Genomic DNA, 22,244 nt, shown 5'->3' on the forward strand with positions numbered 1-22,244 from the left:
TGTGAAATGGATGGGAAGAAGCACGGGAACATGGATCGAGGTAGAGATGTGAGTCTGGGTCTGAATTTTTTTCCCCATCAAGCAGAGATCATTTCCTCTCTGGACTAGCCTTTAGGTTCATTGTGTTCCAGGACTCGCGTGTAGGGTCAGGATGACAGATGCAACCCTGGATAGGTTGTTTCATTTCCAAGACAAGATTTTCATCATCAAAGCCTCCAGGAAGCTGATTTGTCTGGGTGTGCGACTGTGGTCGGCATTGTCCCCACCTAGCTCTACTACCAAAAAAATGACGCAGAAAAGTTTCAAGATGGGCAAAATCCTAGTCTGGTCAATTTAAGGAGTGCAGCTTCAATCCACTTTATTTTTTCTCCTAAAGATACATATTTTTTAAATTTCTTGGTCCAGGAGGATAGTAATATCTGAAGTATACATTTGCTATTAATCAGATTCCATATTTCGTTTGTGGGAATGAACACATATCAGTAATGAGTGAAGCAAATCTTAGTTTGGTGAACTTTGAAATCTTTTTTGAGTGAAAAATGCTATACAAATGTGATTTTATTTTTATTAACCTTACTACTAAAACTTAGGCTCTAATTTTATTTTTTTTTAATGTGTGGTTTCCAAGCATCTTATCCTGTTAAGGTAGCATGTCTTTTATTCTCTTTTTAAAAACATAAAAGAATTATGTTAATTTGGGGGGGGGAATTCATTCCTGGTAGAAGAACGGATACAGAAGGCGATGTATAAATCTGCTGGGATTCCTAAAGCACACATTTGTTGGCCAGCTCGAAGAAGAATATTAAAAGTGATGGCTTATAGAAACAAATTTGGAATAATTATTATTTATATTTTGATAGTCCATGACTTAATCTTAAAAACAAAAGCTTATTTGGTTTTGATTTTGTTGCATTTTGTTTTCAGTTTTTGTTTTTTGAATCACATAAAATCTATGCCCCAATTATGCCACTTTAAGCTTATACAAAACTTTTTAAAATATGTTATTTCTAATAAAAAAAATTCTTCAAAGATTCAAACCAATATTTTTCAGCCCAGTAGTAAAGAGATACAAGAATTTAATCCAAATTTGCTTCTTAAAATGTAGACACAATCTGTTAATACAGAGTAATACACATAACTGATCTACTAACGTGATAATTTGGTGGCCAACATTTAAAAATTGTGATGCTGTTTGAGAAATATTTGAAATAAATGAAATAACATGGAGCTTTTGTGTTTAAAATTCATGATTATGTAACATAGGCTTATTTTGAATTGCAATATTTCAACTACATCTTTCATTTCTCTTATCAATTTCCAGATATATCTTACCTTATAATATTCACTAGACATGAAAAAAATACATGTCTATTATTTTTAAACAAACCACAGTCATGAATATTGAATAATTTCTTTTCTTCTTTCAAATTATAGAGAATTTATTTTATATGGATATTTATTTTGCCCTAGACTGGTTGGATTTTGTGATGCTCAAAATTTTCTGAGGCAAATAATCTTAAATTAAGTTAGGTATTCTTTATTTTGTAAAGAAGGGCAATGTTAAAACAGCATTAATGGGTTTATATGGGTAAAGGTTCATTTCATTTAGAGTTAGTGTTGTTGAAATTTTGCTATTTTGTCAGTGTAGCCTTATCTGAAAATTGTGTACTCTAGCTTGTTTTTGTGATTTTTAATGTGCTTTTATTTTTTAAGGGCCCCAGCTACTATTGTTAACAAAATGGTGTCAAAAAACTGACACACGAAATGGGAAAAATTGTTAAAAATAAGGTTTCCATACTTATCCATTACCTGCATCAAATACTGGATTTTTCCATGAGTTAGTCTCTTGTCATGATTGCGCAAGCCCCTGGATCTGGGATGTGTACTAGCTCACACTGAAATAAGAATCTCAACTTTCTATTTTGAATGTAGTTCTGTGACCTTCCTTCTACCTCCTAAATGTGACTTGAAAATTGTTTAAAATTGAAAACTTGTCAATAATGTGTTAGAAGTTATGATGGACTCCACAGGAATGCCATTTTATATTTTCTGTCTATCAGAAATCAAGTTGCAACTGCCCTTCTGCATCCTTAGTGAGCTAATTCTATGAGCATTAAGGCAGGATGGAAACTTGGGTTTCCTAGAGTTAGGTCTTCCGTCTAGGGATGGTCTTTGCAAGAAGATTCTGGGATTTGCTGTTGGGAACTTCTGTGTAGGGGAGATTCCCAGGTAGGGCAAGAGGCATACTTGGCCAGGTTTTCTCTGGTCAGAATGGGCAGAATGTCTTGTTACAAGAAAGCAGATCTAGCTTAGAGATAAGTACCAGGGATTTGAGGGAACTGGAAGGGTAGATAGCCTTGTGAGCACTGGTCTGGAATTCCTTACCCCCTCTCATCCCATTTCTGTCTTAGGTGGTCCATGGAATGAAAGTGAATTTTTTTTCAGTGACTGGTAGGAAACGCTCTGGATCCAGGCGTCAGCTCAGTTACTGCTTTGGCTGCGTTATTTCAGGCAGCTTGCTAAACCTCTTTGTCTCTGTTTTGTCTTTTGTAAAATATAGACCATAATAATTGCCTGTTTGTATCACAATAGTGGTACTGAAATTGAATCAAATAGCATATGTTGGAGAGTATAAAGCACTATATAAATGTATTTATTATCATAAGTAATATATAGACTTTCCTGGGGAAATTGAGTGCCACAGACCCTTGCATTCTGAGGTATATTAAAATAGACACGTGTTCTTTGGAGGCTGTATGATTGAAAATACACCCCAAAAGTCAGACAGTCTTGATGAGTTGTCTTTGGTATTCTGAATACAGCCAATCTAATGGACAAGGAGCCCAGAGCATCTATATGAGGGTGCTTGGCAACCCTGAGCAAAGGACTCTCATGCTAGAATGTGATAGCAGTACGGAAGTGGGAAAGACCCTAGTAAGTCATTGCATCCAAGCCTCTGCCTCTGGTCAGGTCAATTTCTGAAGCATTCAAGGTGGAAGGACGTATTCCATTTTTAGGTATCTCACAAAAGGACTTCTCAGAGTCTCTATTTAATTAACGGTACCCATTATTGCTACAATTCAAGTACATTTCTGTAGACTGGGTGTTTTGACGGACAGCGAATGGAGGACAATTCGCTGCGGACTGATGGAATCTGATTCTGAGCACTGATGTTCTCAGCCCAGACTCAGATGGCCAAGGCCACTGTTCGTGGACGTGGACTCAACCATCGCTGTGAGATTACAGATGGGTTCATCAGGAGGGGATGTTTTTTCATTAAATAATAATTCTACCTCCTGTCTATAAGGTTCATTAGGTTTTATAAGGTAGTTTCTCCAACATTAGTACATTTGACCCTCACAACAAACTCAATTGTCTCTCCACTTTGAATAAGGAACCTGATGCATGGAGAGTTTAAATGAAATCACTGTGTTCACCCAGAAACCAAGGATCAGAAGGTAGCACTCAAACACAGGACTCTTGCCTCCAAGTACACAGCGCTAGGCAGGGGTCCCTGGAGAAGCTTCTTGTGTCCCCAGTGATTCCTCAACCAACTTAGGATAGCCAGTGCTCTATGTAAAAGGGAGAGGAAGTAAAACCAGGATCACCAAAGACTTCTCATTTGAGACCAAGCAATTCATGCTCCTTCTCCTAAGGAGTTACAGGCACCCACGTAACAATAGAATGACTTAAAAAACATACGCCTTCCAAGCATTGCATTGGGAGTCAGTGTGAACAGTGCTATATGATCTTGGGCAAGTTATTTCGCTTTTCTAGGCCTTGTTTTCTGTGTCTGTAGAAAGGGAATCGCAGTAGTCTGTCCTTCAGGTGATGGTTGTGGAAGTTAAATGAATTAATATATGTAAAGTGCTTATTTCAGGCAGGAGTATGTTCCGTGCGTAGTACCGTGTTTCCCTGAAAATAAGACCTAGCTGGACAATCAGACCTAAGGCGTCTTTTGGAGCAAAAATTAATGTAAGACTCAGTCTTATTTTACTATAAGACCTGGTCTAATATAATATGATATAATATAATGTAATATAATATAGTATAATATAATATAATATAATATAATATAATATAATACCAGGTCTTACATTAATTTTTGCTCCAAAAGACATATTGGAGCTGATGTCTGGCTAGGTCTTATTTTCAGGGAAATACGGTATATATCTTGTATATCTTTGTTATTGTATTGATTTTGCTTCATTATAAAAATGTTTTGGGTAGGATAGCATATCTAAATCATATTTCTTCCTTTTGTGAATTTTTGACTATGAGAATACAGGGGATCATAGAAGAGACAGAAGAGGAAGGGTAATGGGTGTGCTGGCGCATATGCCGTGTGTGTGTCTGTGTGTGTGAGTGTGCATGTGTGTATGTGTACACTGTGTAGCACCACCTGATATAACAGGCCTGAGAACCATGAAGTAAACCAGAAAAGCTTCCAAGAAGAGAAGATAGAGGTCAGAGGTCGTTCCATATTGCTTAAACACTTTGCTCGTGTCAAAGCCCTTCAAGATTTGATTCAGAGCCTAAGCGCTTTTTAAAATTTTACCCTAATAATTTATTTTCTTTAACAAGGTCTTACTCATTATTTAATATGTGCCAGACACTTGTCTAAGTGCCCTACAAATAATAACTCGTTTGATTGTCACAACTATATGAGGCAGGTACTTCACAGATGAGGAAACGGTGCAATACTATAAATATAATGCATAAATAAAATAAGATTAAAAATCATGAAATAATAATTGGAGCTTATATATTTGTATAGTACTGTATACTTTCTCGATGACTTTCACATGCATTTCTTTTATAAATGATTCTAAATTTTGATGATCTAATTTCCCAACCCACTTCAGATGACAAGCTGTGAGCTCAAAGTTGGGAGGGGGGTGACATTGATGGTGACAAGATGGAAGAGATGATTTGGAGATAGTAGATAGAAAAACTATCAAATACAGTCATCAGAACTCAAAGGGCACAGTGGTCCAAGATTGTTTAATGGAGGGGAAACCAGCCCTACACATTTCAGTACATCCTAGCTCCTGTCTGGGCAGTAATAGGTTCATGCCAATGACTGAACCATCAGGAAAATGAAGTGATGTTCCTCTGAAGATGAGAGAAAGGGATGCGTATTTTTTAAAAAATTGAGATATAATTGACTTATAACATTATATTGGTTTCGGGTGTACAACATGATTCGATAACATGCATATATTGTGAAATGATCACCACAAGAAGTATAGTTAACATTCATCACTGCACATAGTTACAAATTCTTTTCTTGTGATGGGAACTTTTAAGATCTACTCTCTTAGCAACTTTCAAATATACTATACAGTATTATTAGCTATAGTCACTGTGCTCTGTATCCCCAGGACTTATTTATTTTATAACTGGAAGTTTGTATCTTTTAACTACCTTCATCCACGTTGCCTACTTACCAACTCCCACCTCTATCTGTGAGTTGCTTTTTTTTTTCAGATTCTACAAATAAGTGAGATCGTATAGTATGTCTTTCTCTATCTGATTTATTTCGTTAGCATAATGCCCTCAAGGTCCATCCATATTGTCACAATGGTAGGATTTGCTTCATTTTTATGGCTGAATAATATTCCAGTATACATGTATGTATGTGTGTGTGTATATGTATCTTCATCCATTCATTCACTGATGGACACTTAGGTTGTTTCTATGTCTTGGCTATTGTAAATAATGCTACAATGAATGTGGGGGTGCAGATATCTTGTCAAGTTAGTGTTTTCATTTCCTTTGGATAAATACCCAGAAGTGGAATTGCTGGATCATATGGTAGTTCAAGTTTTAATTTTTTGTTTTGTTTGTTTATTTTATTTTATTTTTTTTTAAAGTGTGTTTTTCCAGGACCCATCAGATCCAAGTCAGGTAGTTGTTTTAATTTAGTTGTGGAGGGCAAGTTTTAATTTTTTGAGGAAGCTCCATACTGTTTTCCATAGTAGCTGAACCAATTTACATTCCCACCAACAACGCACAAGGGTTCTTTTTTCTCCACATCCTTGCTAACACTTTTTATTTCTTGTCTCTTTGATAACAGCCATTCTAACAGGTGTGAGGTGATAGCTCATGGTGGTTCTGATTCTCGTTTCCCTGATGATTAGTGATGTTGAGCACTTTTTCATGTACCTGTTGAGTATCTGTAGGTCTTCTTTGGAAAAATGTCTATTCAGGTCCTCCGCCCATTTTTTAATTGTTTTGGTTTTTTTTGCAATTGAATTGTATGATGTATGCATTTTTGAAAAGTAAAAGTAGCATTTTCTTTGGAAAGAGTTAGAAAGTACACTTAAGGAAAAAGAAGAAAAAAAATCCCCCAAATCTTACCACTGAGACATAGCACCTTAATGTGTGCATTTGTGTATAGTTTTGTTTGTTTTACAAAACCAGTCTCATATGTGCATTTTTCACTTCATATACTGAGAACAGTTTTTCATGTAATATCTATTCACTACAACATAATTTTAAATGGCTAAGTAGAACTACAATACATGCATGTGTCATGATAGAGTTAACCAATCCCTTGTTGTTGGAAATTTTTCAACTTAAAAAAAATTTTTGGCTATTGTAGGTAATGCAGCAATGAAAATATTTGTAGCTAAATCTTCACAGAGATCCCTAATTATTTCTTAGACTAAATCATTGCCAGATTGCTTTTCAGAAAAGTTGTTCCAAATAGTGAAGCACTTTGGAAGGCCTTGCATTAAAAGCAGTTGAAATGAGAGTTAAAGGAAGTGGGTAAGAGGATGAGGGCACAGCATAAATGGGTCTGCTTCAGTTAACTGACAGAGTCCCTCTACTGAGGACTATCTCATTTCCAAATGAAGCTGGGTGTGTAAGGTCCTGCTGTTCTCGAAGGCCTCAAAGAGCTGGTTTTTGTGTATTATTCCTTTTCTCTGCCTGCTCCAAACTCAATGTGTAGGAGTTACGAGGGTAATGGATTGGAGTTAAAAACCTGGATCTACGTTCTGTCTCTGCTGCATGCTGTGTGTGATGTTGGGAAAATCTTATGATTCCTCGGAGTCTCACTCTCCTCATCAGTAAAATGGGAATAAAGGTATCTACCCTTACTGCCTCATAGGGGCCCGCTGAGGTTTAGAATCTCAGAATAGTAAAGATAATGTATGTGCAACTCCTTTATAGCACAGGGAAAGCTTTTACCATGTAAGCTATGATGAATACAATTCAGGATATATTTAACCGCCTACAGATTCTGCATTCCTGGTCAGGGAAGACAACCTCCAACCTGTCAAGGAGGCATGTGTTCTGATTCTAGATCTGCTACTAACGAGCAATGACAGTTTAAACAAGTCACTTTCTCTCTCCTGAACTATCTCCCCATTTATAAAATGAGATGGTTGCGCCATATGGCTTCCATCAGCAGGATTTTGATATGGTCCTTATTAGCAACTCTGAGAGACTCAGAACTGGAATTATTAGTCCCATAAGGAAAACAAGATCTGGAAAGTTTAAGTCCATTACCTATGGTTGCATCGTTTGTGTTTTCATCTGCTCCTTTCTGCAAGGCTAGTAGCAAGGCATAAAATGAGGGTCATGTTTCCTAATTGTTACTAGAAAGAAAAATTTGGAATATAGTTTTCCCATCCCTTTTCTTAAAGGATTCCTTTCTCAATGTATTTTTCTCTTTTTAGCCACTTGGGTTGTTCCATTATTATTTGGGTAGGTTGATTCCGATATGAAGGGATTAAAAAAATAATCTGGCATCACAGAGACCCAGCATAAAACTGAGTTCCTTACTACATGATGAAATCTTTGAAACTAGGGGTATGTTTATGCATCTATAGTTCCCCAGTATCCAACACAACGTTTGGCACATAATTGGTGATTAATGATTGTTTTGATTAAAGACAGGATGGTAAGCAGACAGGAGTCCACAGAGTATACGGTCTCTGACTTCTCGTCGATTCTTGGTTTCACGTGACCAGCTCAGAACCTGTCTTAGAAAGTACTTAGAAGATACTGGTACTTAGGAGGAAGCCTAATGGAGACAGAAGATGTGGGTTGAAATTCTGGCTTTGACACTTACTGGCTGAGTGACCTGAGCCTCAGTTTCCTCACATGTAAATGGAGATAATAATACCGACCTCGTTGTCATGGTTGTATACATACGCGTATAGTCCTAGTATATGGTAGGGGCTCATTACAGAGGGTTTCCTTTCCAGGAAATAAGACATTACGAGATGCTTTTGGTGGACCATGAGCAGCAGGGGAGATCTTTGGAAATGTTTGTTCTTGGGCATCTTTAAATTAATGCTACCAAAAAGTGGCATTTTTTCCCTCATTGCTACATCCATCAGTGGAATGTGCCCATGAACCTGCATGAATACACTGATGTGAGCACCCACTCTTAGTAACTCATTGATAAATAATACCTGGGGAATGTATAAGGTCTTCTAGAGGAACGTGGTGTTTTTCCTTCTGTGGGCATCCTTTAGCACTTCCGAGATTGCCCCTTGGCAGACAACGAGCACATTTTCTTGAAAATTCTTTAGGGAAGTCCAGTGTTCCAAAATTTTAAAATTTGGTCCTTCCTAAAGCTCGTTTGATTTTTCTGTTATCTGTGTGCTGACTGCCTATTTGATCTATAATATGTCAGATCGTGAATCCAGCTTGTCTTCTTCCTGACACCCAAAATAACTCCCGAAAAATCTTCGATATCTTTAATTGACATGCTCAGGGAATGTGCAAGTTATTTTAATATTATTTTTTTTTTTAAAAAAAGAGCAATAGCTACAACATAGAAAACAGTACTAGAAAGGTAAATCTACTTTAAAAATATGTAGATGGGATACCAAATATTTCGTGTTATCCTGTGCTTTTGTATTACTCATCCCATGGGAGTAATCTCATTACCCATCCTTCCAGATCCAGCTCAAATGACATTTCTTTTATGAAGCCTGCCCTTCCCCCAATTCCAGATTGGTTCATGAGTTCTTGCTTAGGGCCAGTTTTGTGGCATGTCAGCAACAGTCATTTGTTTTACAAGTGGATAAAGCATTACAATTAAGAGTTTACTGTATAAAATTTATGTTTAATGGAGTTGTGAGTGGTTTTATCTTGTTTTGTTTTAATCCTTCAGAACTGCCCACTCCCAGATTGGGCATGAAGCCTCACTGACTCTGGCCTAGCAAGGATACCAGTCTCCGCAGTGGTCTACACAGCTCTGGTCAGGAGCAAATGACACCTGGGCTGTGACCACCACTTGTGTTTGTTGCCAACAGGCTCCTCTAAGGTAGCTGATTTCCGGTAACTATTAAAAACTGTAATTAATATTTTTAATTCTTCCCATTTACCAACTACCCATTGTATATTATTTCAAACTCTGACAACTATGTAAATTTTTACCATTTTAGGAATAAGAAACTGAGATTTACAGAGGCTAGGTTACTTTCCCAAGGCCACCCATTATATACTGACTCTGAGTTAATTGTATGGATTAACTTAGTCCTGCTTGGGCTCATAGTAGGTTCTTAATAAAAAGTTGTTATTATTATTATTATTATTATTATTATTATATTTTAAAGTGATGAATGTAAGTCTAGAGAATTCCAAACCCCATGTTCCTTCCACTATGTCAGGGTCCCTTTGTCATCTTCTCTTTGAATGACTCCTTCCTGGTTGAAAATAATGATAGAAAAAGATGGCCACTCTCTTGGTTTCAAATTATATAATTCATGGGAAAGTACTTTGAAAACTGGAAAGTATTCATGAAATTTTAGCTATTAAAATTATGGTTGTTATTCTAATAATTATTAGAATGTTATAATATTGTAATAATAATTATTATTATTTTTGGTCTATCTTCATCATTAGATTGTGAGTCCTGCTGGGTAGGAATCTTACCCTTTGCATCCACAGAACAAGTACGAGTACTTGGGTGATGCTTAATAAATATATTATTGTGCATATATCATTGCATTTGTTGCTTTAAGAGGCAGACTGGGAAAAGTCTGGGTTTGGTCTGGGCTGACCCAGAGACAGGCTGGTCCAGTGGCAGCTCAAGCAAGATATAGTCTGATGGGGTGGAGCTCATTCATTCATTCATTCATTCAAACAGGTCTATTGAGCATCTAATGTATGAAAGACACTGTGCCAGACAAAGGGAAACAGCTGTGAACAAGAGAGATAAAGTCTAGTGAAGGCAGCAGATAATGTGTAAGGAAAATCACCAATTGAATTGAAAAATGAAGAAAATGAAAATGGCTAAAGTGAAGGAGAGTTTTTAGATAGGATGGTTGAGAGAGGCCTCTCTGAAACCTGGGTGAAGAGAAGGAGCCGGCCGTGTCCAGATCTGGCAGGAGATGTCCCAGGAAACATCAAGGCCATGAAGCAGAAACAGGATTGGCATACTGGAGGAACAGTCAGGCCAGTGCAGCTGAAGGGTAGTAAGCAAGACGAGACAAAAGCTCAATGGTCAAGTTAGAAAAGTAGCCAGGAGCCACATTTTATGCCTTATTTTCCTCAGTCAGGAATTAGTGTTTAATTCCAAGATCAATGAGAAAGCCATTGGAGGGTTTTAAGCAGAAGAATGATGTGCTCTGACCTAGTCTTAAAAATGTCTCTTTGGCTGATGGTGGAGGATGGATTGAAGAAAAGCAAAAATGTAAACAAGGAGACCAATTAAAAAGCGATTTCAAGTGAGAGATGACAGTGGGAGACGGCGAGAAGCAGATGTGTCTTTGGTATATTTTTGAGATAGAGCTCATGGAGGCTAGGTTCTCTATACTCTCAGGACCCTGGGAATGATGGAGCATTGCTCCTGCTACCCTAATTTTGTCTAGGGCTAGAAGCTTCATGAACAAATATTTGCCTAATCAGGACCAAAATTGCAATCTTATGGTTGGAAATGATTAACTTTCCCATTTTACAGATGAAATTATAGAGGCAAAGATGAGGTGAAGTGACTGATCAAAGTCACAGTTTCTTACTGGCAAATTCAGCAAAGGGTACTGCTAGCCCAGGGTTCTTTCCATTGTGGAAAACAATTCCTTCATAGCAGTGTTCTTTGCCCTTGTTTTGGCCTGATTTGTGAAACGTCAGGCCCAGACTATGAGGGGGATTTCCTGACAGTTGTCTACATGGTTATGTGGTTTGGTGACTGGTAACACGGTCAGTAATATTACTGGATCTGACCCTTATTTCTAGTATAGATGTTGTCCATGAATAAAAAGTTTGCCCTTCTTTTGTCTTAAACTTTGTGGTTTTTGTTTCTTCCCCCGCTTTTTGCCCTGACTAGGACATTCAATACAGTGTTGAGAAATGGTGAAAACAGACATTGTTGCTTGTCCCAGAATTTAGCAGGGTGGGGGAAGTTAGTTGTAGGTTATTCATAAATGCTCTTTATCAGGTTATGGAAGTTCCCATCATTCCTGGTTTACTAAAACTGGTGTGTTTTTTTCCCCCATGAATGATCATTGAATTTTGCTAAGTTCTTTTCCTGCATATCTTGAAATGATCATGTGACTGTTCCCCTATATTTTTTAAATATAGGGAATTACATTGATTTTCAAATATAAAACCAATATTGCACTCAAGAATTAGCTCTATTTAGTCCCAGTGTATTATCATTTTCATATATTGTTTTTTTGTTTGTTTTGTTTTGTTTTTAAACTTTTATTTATTTAAGTGTGTTTTTCCAGGACTCATCAGCTCCAAGTCAAGTAGTTGGTTCAATCTAGTTGTGGAGGGCGCAGCTCGCAGTGGCCCGTGTGGGGATTGAACCGGCAACCTTGTTGTTAAGAGCACCTGGCCCTAACCAACTGAGCTAACCAACCACCCGTCATTTTCATACATTGTTGAATTTAGTTTGCTAAAGTTGTGTTACATATTTTTGTCTATATTCAAGGAAGTTATTAGTTATAATTTTCTTTTCTTGAAATGTCCTTGGCTATTATCAGGGTTATGCTAGTTTCATAATTCCCTCCTCTATTTTCTGAAGAAATTTATAGAAGATTGGTAGAATTTAAATGGTAGAATTCACCAGTGAAATCATCTAAGCCTGGAATTTTCTTTGGGGAAAGTTTTTAATTCTTCCCGTGTAGGTAAAGGATACAGGGTTATTTGGGTTTTCAACTTCTTCTTATATCAGTGTCTAGGACACAAATTCTATTTCAACTAAATTTTCAAATATATTGTCATAAAATTGTTCATAATAATCTTTTATTATCCTTTAATGTTTGAAAGATCCATAGGGGTGCCCGTCTTTCATTTTGTATAATGTTAATTTGTATTTTCTGTTTTTTTCCTCGAACAGTCTACCAAAGAATATCTTTATTTTATTGATCTTTCTGAAATAACCAATATTTGATTTTCTTAATTTTATGTTTCCTGTTTTATTAATTTCTGTTCTTATCTTTATTATTATTTTTATTTCTATGTATTTTGGCTTTAACTTTGTCTTCTTTTTCTAGCTTCCTACATTGTTTATTTTAAATCTTTCCCCTCTTCTAATATAAGTTAAAAAAAAAAAAAAAAGCTCTAAATTTCCCTCTAAACACTGCTTTAGCTGCATCCCACAGCTTTTCATATGTGATTTTAAAAATTATTATTTATTTCAAATTCAATAAATTTGGGGATATTTTAGATCTCTTTTTGCTGGTGATTTATAATTCTTTTGTGGTCAGATAACATACTGTATGTGATTTTAATCCTGTGAAATTTTTTGAAACTTGTTTTATGTCTCCATATGTGTTCTACCTTTGTGGGCATTCCCTGGGCACTTGAAAAAAAATGTATTCTGAACCTGTTGGGTTTAGTGTTCAGTAAGTGTTAATTAGATTAAGTTGGTTGATAGTACTGTTCCAATCTTATGATATTCTTACTAATTTTTTGTCTACTTGTCCTATCTATTACTGAGACAGGAGAATTCAAATTTAACAATAATTGTGGATTTGTCTAATTCTCCCTTTAGTTCTGTTTGTTTGTGCTTCATGTATTTTGAGATACTGTGATTAGGTGCATACTCATTTAGGATTATTATTTCTTCTTGATGAATAGATTGTTACCATTATGAAATATTATTTTTTATCTCTGTTCTATTGTCTGATATTAATCTTGTCTAATATTATATCATGCTCCAGCTTTTTATGATTAGTATTTATACATTATATCTTTTCCCATTCTTCTTTCTTTTAACTAATCTGTTTGTTTATGTTTAAAGTAAAACTCTTTAGCATATAATTAGATCTTGCTTTCTTATCCAGTGTGACAATAACTGCCTTTTCACTGGAGTATATAATCAATTTATATTTAACGTAATTGTTAATACAGTTGGATTTAAGCCTACCATCTTGTTATTTGTTTTCGATATGTCCCATCAGTCTTTGTTTTTGTTCTCCTTCTTTTATAATAATTTAGAATTCTTTCTCACTGTTTTATCCCCTCTATTAGCTTTTAACTATATATTTAGTTTTCATTTTTTCTAGTTGGTCAAAGAATTATTATTTCCATTCTTAACTTGGCATAGCCTCCCATGAATTATTAGGATGCCATTTCATATGTATTGCAAGAATGTTGCAATGTGATATTTTATATATTTTATTTCTGCATATAAAATAAACCAGACTTTTACACAATTACTTTTAAGGAAATTATGAAATTAATAAACAAAAATTCTTATATTTGTCTACATACATATACTATGCTCTTTGCTCCTATGTGTATACAATTTTCCTTCAGCCTGAAGGACTTTCTTTAACACTTCTGATAGTGCAGGTCTACTAGTAAATTAGCTCAGCTTTTCTTTATCTAAAAAAGTTATTATTTTCCCTTCACTTTTTCAAACAGATTTTCACTGGACATAGAATTTTCAATTGGCAAGTTTTTCTTCTGTTCCTTCCAGCACTTTAAAAATGTGATTCCATTGGATTCTGTGTTTCATTGTTTGTGATGAGAGGTTGGCAATATTTAAAATTTTTTTCCCTACTATGTGATTGTCTGGCTATTTTAGAGATTTTTCTATTTATCTTTGGCTTCAGCAATGTGAGTACAATATGTCTGGGTGTGGTTTTGTTTCTGTCTTCGCTTCTTGAGGTTTGTTAATTTTCTGGTATACCTAGGTTGACATTTTTTTATCAAATGTGGAGGGAAAGTTGGTCATTGAGTCTTCAAATACCTTTTCTGACTCAGTCTCTTTCCTCTCCTCCTGGGACTCCGGTTACATCTGTATTAGATCATTTTATATTGCCTCTGGGATCTCTTCATTTTTTCAGTCTTTTTTCTTTCTGTGCTTCAAGTTCTTTGGTTTCTTCTTCTGCAATGTCCAACCTGCTGTTAAGCTCACTCAACAATTTTTTTTTATTTCAGATATAATAATGTTTACTTTTAGAATATTCATTTTGGGGCTGGCCGGGTGTCTCAGGTGGTTGGAGCGCCATGCTCTTAACGCTGAGGTCACCAGTTGGATTCCGATATGGGCCAGTGAGCTGCCCCTCTACAGCTAAGATTGTGAACAACAGCTCTCTTTGGAGCTGGGCTGCCATGAGCAGCTGGAGGTTGGCGTTGAGTGGCTGGCAGCCAGCATGAGTGGCCAGCAACCATCGTGAGCTATGTCCTACACAACTAGACTGAGAAACAACGGCTTGAATTGGAGTGGGGTGGGGGAGGTGAAAGAAGGGGGGAAAGGAATATTCATTTTGTACTTTTTATAGTTCCTATTTCTGCACTGAGGTTCCTCATCTGTTCACCTATTATGGCTAGTTTGCTTTAAGTTCTTGATATGTTTTAAAGTCCCTGTTTACTAATTCCAACATCTGTGTTATCTCTGCATCTGTTTCTTTTGACTATTTCTTCCCCCCATGGTTATAGGATATATTTTTCTGTTTGTTTATATACCTAGTGATTTTTTTCATCATATACTGGACATTGTGGGTTTTACATTGTTGCAAAACTGGATTTATTTGTCTTCCTTTGAAGAGTCCTGATTTTGTTCTGTCAGATGGTTAATTTGCTCACAGATTAGCTTGACCTTCTTGAGGCTTGTTTTAAAAGATTTTAGGAAGAGAATAAAGTAATGCTTATTCTAGAGCTGGAATAGCTCTACTCCTAAGATTTTGCCTTTCTGAGTTTGCAATTAAATTCCCGTATGCACAGTGAAGCCTCTCTATTCTGGCTGGTCAAATCTCCAGTGTCTCCAAGACCTATGCAATCTCTGGGATCTTTGTTCAGCTCACTGTTTCTCAGTACTTGTTCTCTGCCACGACTTAGAGTCTTTCCTTATGCATGAATAATTTAATGCTCAGTGAGACTTTTATGTCTCAAAAGTTTTAGGGATACTTTTATTCATATTTCTGGAGCTCTCTCTTTGTTTGTGCAGCCTCTTTCTCTCTGGTAGCCAACGCACCTAAGGAACCCTGAACTCCAATCTTTACCCCATCAGCTCAGTGAGATAATTCTGCTTTGCTTAAGCTACCCCTTTATGCACCACAGTATAGAATGTACTTCTAGGTAAAAAATCACCCAAAAAAAAAAAGAAGAATAAAGGAAGGAAGGAAGGAAGAAAGAGAAAGAGAAAGAAAGAAAGAAAGAAAGAAAGAAAGAAAGAAAGAAAGAAAGAAAGAAAGAAAGAAAGAAAGAAAAAGAAAGGCAATTATGGGGCTGACATCATGTTTTTCTTTTCTCAGGGATCACATTGTTTCTCGGATTATTGTCTAAAGTGTGAAAACTTGTGTTTCGGTTCTATATTCATTCATAGCAGGAGGACTAGACTGGTACTATTACTCTATCACAGCTGAAGGTGTAAGTCTCTAGTACAATTGAGAGATTCACATTCAGTTGTTCATTACCCTCCATTTTAGGTGGCTATCGCTTTACCTTTGAGAAATGAGATATCTCAGAAAAGGCTTGTGAATAAATATATTTTTTAATAGACAAAGAGCATGGCCAACGTGATATGTAGAATTTAAGGTGTTGTTCAGAAACTCTGCTTTTCCTGTAAATGTGGTTGTGTGCTTTTGTGTGTGATTATAAATGAGAGAAAATGAGTATTAGACAAGGAAAAAGAGGGTCAAGCAAATGTAAAAGTAGGGAAGACACACTGGAAGGGTCAAAAATCTTTACTTTAAAAAAAATAATACTCAGTATGAAAGTAATTTAAAACTTAAAAGAATTAACTCTTCTTGCAATATTAGCTAAATTTCTGAATGTGTATCATGTGTTAGGCATTGTTTTAAGTGCTTCACATATTTTAACTTATTTAATCTTCACAACAACCCTATGTGGTCGGTGCCTATATTATCCCCATTTTACAAATTAGAAAGCTGAGATATAAAGAGATGGTATAACTTGCCCAAGGTTACAATGTTAATAGTAGGAGTTGGGATTTGATCCCAGGTGGTCTATACCCAAAACTCTACATTTTTAACTTTTACACTGCCTTCATGTCAGAGAAGGATTTTGTTATCGTCTCTCTTCTATTCCCTCCGTTACTCCCCTTTCCCCAAAACTCAAAAGAAAAAGAAAAAAGAAAAAGAAAAATCCATGTTAAGTTTTGGAGAGCTATAAAAACTTTACTGGGATTCGGTGGTGGTGAGACATGCTTGACAATCAAAGAGTCAGGCATTCCATTAGTCCATAGGTTTTTCACTCTGCACTATTTTAGCATCTTCCATCTCATCAGCTTCAGTCACCAATCTCTCTTTTGATATTCAAGTGACCTTCAAGAATTGGCAAAACTTGATGAGTGACTCAGGGAGATTTTCAGTGCCTAATCTAGACTGCTTAAGAAACCAGGTGACGATTACGATGACCATGACTCTTGAGATACAGGAAACTTGCTAAAAAAAAAAAAAAATCACTATCCTAAATTATCACTAATTCTCAGCAGAAGACTTTCAGACTAGTTCCGCTACTGACTTGGGGGTGATGAGATTGGGAGGGTCAGTAGGGATCGTGATGCAGACTAGAAGCAGTGGGTCTCTCTAGGATTTTGTTTCCACTGCTCTACCTGAGAGTTAATCTCCCAGGAATGAGTTCTTCCTGTGATCTTTGAGATTTCAGGAAGGAAGGAGAAACAGATTGCAGGCTGTTATTATGGCAAGATCATTTCTCTTTGGCCACCAAACAGTTGTTCCCTGAGTCATGAACCACTCCATTCTGTGGCTGTCGAACTAAATGGCCTTTGAAATTCAGAGGAGGAAGTCTGTGTATGCCAAAACCAAGCCCCTGAGTCACCCAGCACCCAGCAGGAAGACAGCAATGAATAGGGTTGGAAGTAGTGTCTGGACCCGTGCTTTGCAGCTAGTGTGGACCATCAAGGGCCCATTCTATACACGTCTTTCCAGGTCATGAAATCGCATGTCCTCATAGACAGGAGGTGCCATTGTCTATTCTCTCTGCTGTTTGCAAGGTTCCTGATTAGTGAATCATCTCCTTAAGTATCTTTGTACACGGATTGAGCCATGTACTTGGGAGCTCATATTTTATTTGTAATGTCTAAGGAAACTGCCTTAGACATACAGTTTATGAAACCAAATAGGTGGACTTTGCGTTTGGAAAGGTAACATGTTATTTACTAGGAAGACCTGAATTTGAACAGATCTACCCGGGCCCATTTTAAAGTCAGAAAATGAGTGTCCTGTTTCTCTTGTCAACCGGAGTTCTGTAATTATTCTATATAATTGTTATTTTTCTTTTCTTTTTGGAAGGAGTCTCCTGCTGAAGAAAGAATCTAAAGAGATGCCTAAGTTCCAGGGAATTTTCCTCTAAGATAATAACATCAAGATAGTTTTGATTTTATTAATTTATGTTCATTTTTTTTTCCACATGAAAAATATGTGTCATCTTCAGAGATCCTGGGTTAGAATTTTTAATTTTCCTTGTACTGGTTGAAGAAGAACCTCAAGCCCTGGTGGCTGTTCTTTTTTGTTGTTTGTTTGTTGTTGTTTTTTAATTTCATGAAGAATTTCAGATGGTACTTGACAACTATGCCTCCTATAAAACCAAGAAATGTTTTTTACACTGTGTATGTTAAAGATATATTCCCACTGACATTTCTCCAAACAAAGAAATTGAACCATCTTGCACTATATACTTTTGGTTAAATATTTGAGAGCTATTGTTTTGAAAGTCACTCATAGTAATAATAGCCAACTCAAAAAATGCCCTACTGAAGGGTGACTTGAATTTTGGCTCTATTTCTACATTTATATTCCATCTCTCTTCATCTTTTAGCTCTTCCAGAAACAAAACAGAGTATCCCTCCCCTGGCAAACCACTTGCACAATTCCATTTAAGAAAACGCTGAACTTGACATTGTGAAAAATCACTATCAGTTTCTGAGGATTCAGGATTAGAATGTGACCTGAAACTATAATTTAGGGCTCAAGAGCCTAGAACGCTAACTTCTGAGATGGAATGGCACTGGCTCCAAGGTTAAAATGAAAGGACCATGGTTTTATTGCGTGTGATTATGACGTATTCCCCACAAACATTAGTGGGCTCAAACATACATTGAAAGCAGCCAAAGGGTAAATAAATTAAACTGAAGTGACTCAGAAAGCACATAGGGAGCAGAGATGTGCAGCAGTGACAAAGAACTTTGTTCTTGAGACCAGCCCCACTTAGAACTCAAGGGAGAGAGCCTCATTAGAAAACTCAGAGAACCATAGTACCAAAATGAGTGTCATTTATAAGCTTTCTCTACAGCGTTGGAAAAGAATACATGTGTGATGATTTAATGGGACTGGTATCTATGTTTGGAAGTTCTGGACACCACACATTCAAGCCAATGTACTTGTCCTTTGAAACCAACAGAATAGCTGGATCATGTGTACTAAGAATGTCTGTTTAAAAAGAGAAACTAAAATACGTTCATGTAGAAACCTTGAGACTTTCCTCAGTCTCACTTACCAGCTTGCTTCTTGGAGCAGCTTCCTGCCGGGGCACTGAGCTACTGCTGAAGCTCATCATTTTGGCATATTTTTTCTCAGTGGTTTGCTTTTATCGGTTAATCTTGCTGCATTTCGCTGTACCAGGGCAAGGTCCAGCTGTCCACTGACTTTCATGAGGGCATCTGTGGATGGTTTTGACGTCCACTGGTTACAAGGAAAAAGTGCTTTTGTGTTTGATCAGTATATAGGCAGAAGGTAGTTAGGAACAATGCTGAGTCACACTTTAAAACAACTGCATTGCAAACAAAGTGAGAGAGCTTCATCCTTGGCTCTGAAGGCAGCTAACCTGGGGCCTGGCCTTCGCTACATTAAGGACACAATTCTCAATGTCTCTAAGCTTTGTTTACCTTCTCTTTAAATACCAACATTTACTGAGCACTTACTTTGTGCCAGCCACTATACTCAGCACTTTGATGCATTTTAACCTCACAGCAATCCTATGGAGTAAACAACATTATCATCCCTGTTTTACAGATATGTACACTGAGGCTCAGAAAGCCTATGAAGCTTGTTCAAGATTAGACAGCTAGAAAATTAGGGGGACCAAAATTCAAATTCTCATCAGTCTCGTTTGAGAGTCTAGGCTTTTAATTTCCCTGAAATGGAGCTAATAATAATATTATTACTGACACATATCAAAAGAGATACTGTCTGTAAAAGCACTAAAGTCATATATACCTGTAAGATGTTATAATTGTTAGAATGAGATCATTTAAGAAAAGGGAAAACTAAGAAATAGTTACGTGACATGGTCATGGAAAAGTACTCTCACATGCTGATACACCAGTATTGTTCGGTGTAAACCAACTTAGTATTTCCTGGATACATTATTTTTCTTGACAGACCCATCAAAATATTAAATATGTATGTTACATAAAACAGGTATGATGGATGACCGTTCCACTGTAGATTGTATCAGTTTTTCGAAGGCTGGGCAACCTAAAAGACAGAGAAGCAGCTGTGATCCATTCGTTACCTCTGAGCCAAGCTACACTGGTTTACTTATTTGTTTAAGTTATGAAGACATTTGCACAGAAATTCAGCTCAGGAACCCCAGGAACAATAATGTAGGTTACCAATAATCTAGAAAATGTTATTTGTTTGCTGGTAAGACTTAAGAGGATCAGAGTCTATGAAACAGACATAATGTTCCCTAAATCACGACCACAATAAAATAGACACAATTCCAGGTTATTTTTACTTTCAAGTAGAAATTTAAATGGACACTTACCAACAATTATTTAGAAACACAGTGATCAAATTGTTTTGTAGACTTACAGTTAAAAAAACAACCCAAGCAAACAATGACAACAACAATAATAAACAAAGATTTTCAAAAGATTTATTCAAGTTCCATATACTCTTTCTCAGAAATGCATAAAACCCAAATGTTTTGGCCAAAAACCGAAGTATACTTTCCCCCTCTACTGGATCTGTAGATTCCTCAGACCTGCAAGGGCCACCGTGAACACTCTATTTTTCGTGTATGGGCCAGTCTTGTATAGTCAGAACTCTCTTAATAGGTGGTGTGTGAGGTGGAGAAGAAGACTGAGGTCTTTCCTTCCCTCCCTTCTGTTGGCTGTGTCAGGGAATCAACAAGAACCCTTCAGGTCATGGCTACGTGGGTCAACCAGATGGAATCTGTTGTGTGAACAGCTTCTGAACAGAATTCAACAACTGACTTGCCTTGTTCTAGTCCCCATAGTATTGACAGAATTGATGAAACTGATTGGTTATTTTAGGGTTATATAGATGGAAATGAATATATAATAATCGATCAAGAGTAAAGGGACTGGTCACCAGTATGTCTCAAAATGAAAATGTAAACCCATACCCTGGTTACCAGACAGTGTACCCTTAGGGGAGCCTGAGGACTGAAAACTTAGAATTCATACTTCTATCCCTTATAAAGAAATATTTTCCAAATTCTTAGGCTTGATGATGACAATAGTTTCCCAACTAGTAGAAATGGGGATATTTTTATCTGAATGTCCTTTTTCCTGAATTATGAGTCTGTTGATAGACAAAGTCTTTCAGTTATAAATTTGCATCACATTTAGTTCTTGTTTAATACTGTTTTTATTGACAAAAATAACATTTTCTGAAGTTGGGACTGCGCTAGAAAATCCACACTGAATGGTCTCCATACTTATGGGTTATCTTAGCCAATATCCATCTACTGAGTTGTAAAGTCTTCACTTCTGAAGACAAAAGCTGCCTCCTACTAAAGGAAGCATGTAGCTGGTTATGTAGCTGGTGCTCTGATCTTTCCCCCTTTATTCAAAATACAGAAGGGTTTGCACCCTGAACAATTTGAAGTGTTTTTGTAAAGTTGCATGGGCTCTGTCCTTGGAGAGGGTAAACCAGAAGTTGATTAGCTTAGTAAGGGAGATACAGGTTCAGGTAGGTGAACAGACTGCACAACGTTTGGGGAATAGGGAGTTTTCTCTTTTGCTGTTTTGATCCCTATTGGAAAATTGAATCCTACTGGGAAAATTTTTGTGGGGAGAAAGGCCTATAAGAATTTATCTAGGTGCACCCAAACCAAATGACTTAAGAAAGGACCATTTTCAAAAGGCAATCTTATTAATTTTAACTTTGTGATGGGGTTTAACAGTTCTACAAGGTTTATGATCAAAACTTTTTTTGTTTTGAATTTCTTTTTTCTCTTGGTTAGCTCAATTTGATTAATAACGAACGGGTACCATTCGTGATGCCAGTGTATGTTTTCCAGAAACCATTCTGAGGATCTCAGCAAAAATTACAACAAGAAAAAATAATGTTGCTCGAGTAATGAGCAAAATTCAAAGACGTGTACAGTTTTTCTGGATTTTGTGGCTAAAGCTTTACTTTTCAGGTTTTAATCTGGAAGGAGAATAATTTATTTAAAATGGTTGGAAAATGAAGGATTCCATGCAAGGTCTTGCTTTATCCATATAGCAAATTACTGGAGCAATAAGCTGACATTTATGAGAGATGATTTAATCATACATTTTGTTTGTTATTTTTCAGTTTTATAATTGATATGATTGATGGACAGCACTGTGTAAGTTTAAGGTGTACAGATAATGATTTGACATACATGTATTACAAGATAATTGCCACAGTAAGTTTAGTTAACATCCATTACCTCATATAGTTACAAAAAAATTTTTTTCTTGTGATGAGAACTTCCAGGATTTGACCTCTTAGCAACTTTCAAACATATCATATTGTCATTGTGTGCATTACATCCTCAGTAATTATTTATCTTATAACTGGATGTTTGTACCTTTTGACCACCTTCGTTCAATCACATTT

At 36.5% G+C, this 22,244-nt stretch overlaps 1 protein-coding gene across 5 annotated transcripts in view; it reads left to right on the plus strand.

Moving 5' to 3' along the window:
• The window catches only part of LOC109455119 (uncharacterized), a 103,250-nt gene that overhangs the window by 45,862 nt on the left and 35,144 nt on the right, over positions 1-22,244 (plus strand). For 3 of the 5 annotated variants that reach the window (XR_002138570.3, XR_002138573.3, XM_088789524.1), the window contains one exon: positions 9,137-9,289. The exons of 1 other annotated variant lie outside the window; for it this stretch is intronic. Coding sequence is in view for 2 of the 4 variants with exons in the window: in XM_088789524.1 (XP_088645650.1) it covers positions 9,137-9,174 (38 nt within the window). In the remaining 2 variants the exon portion in view is untranslated. Of the gene's footprint in view, positions 1-9,136; positions 9,304-22,244 lie in introns of all 5 variants that reach the window. One more of the 5 variants, XM_088789525.1, reaches the window with a different exon arrangement.

This window comes from Rhinolophus sinicus, chromosome 14 (assembly GCF_057876585.1).
Source record: "Rhinolophus sinicus isolate RSI-liver-muscle chromosome 14, RSI-T2T, whole genome shotgun sequence".
NCBI classification, from domain to species: Eukaryota; Metazoa; Chordata; class Mammalia; order Chiroptera; family Rhinolophidae; genus Rhinolophus; species Rhinolophus sinicus.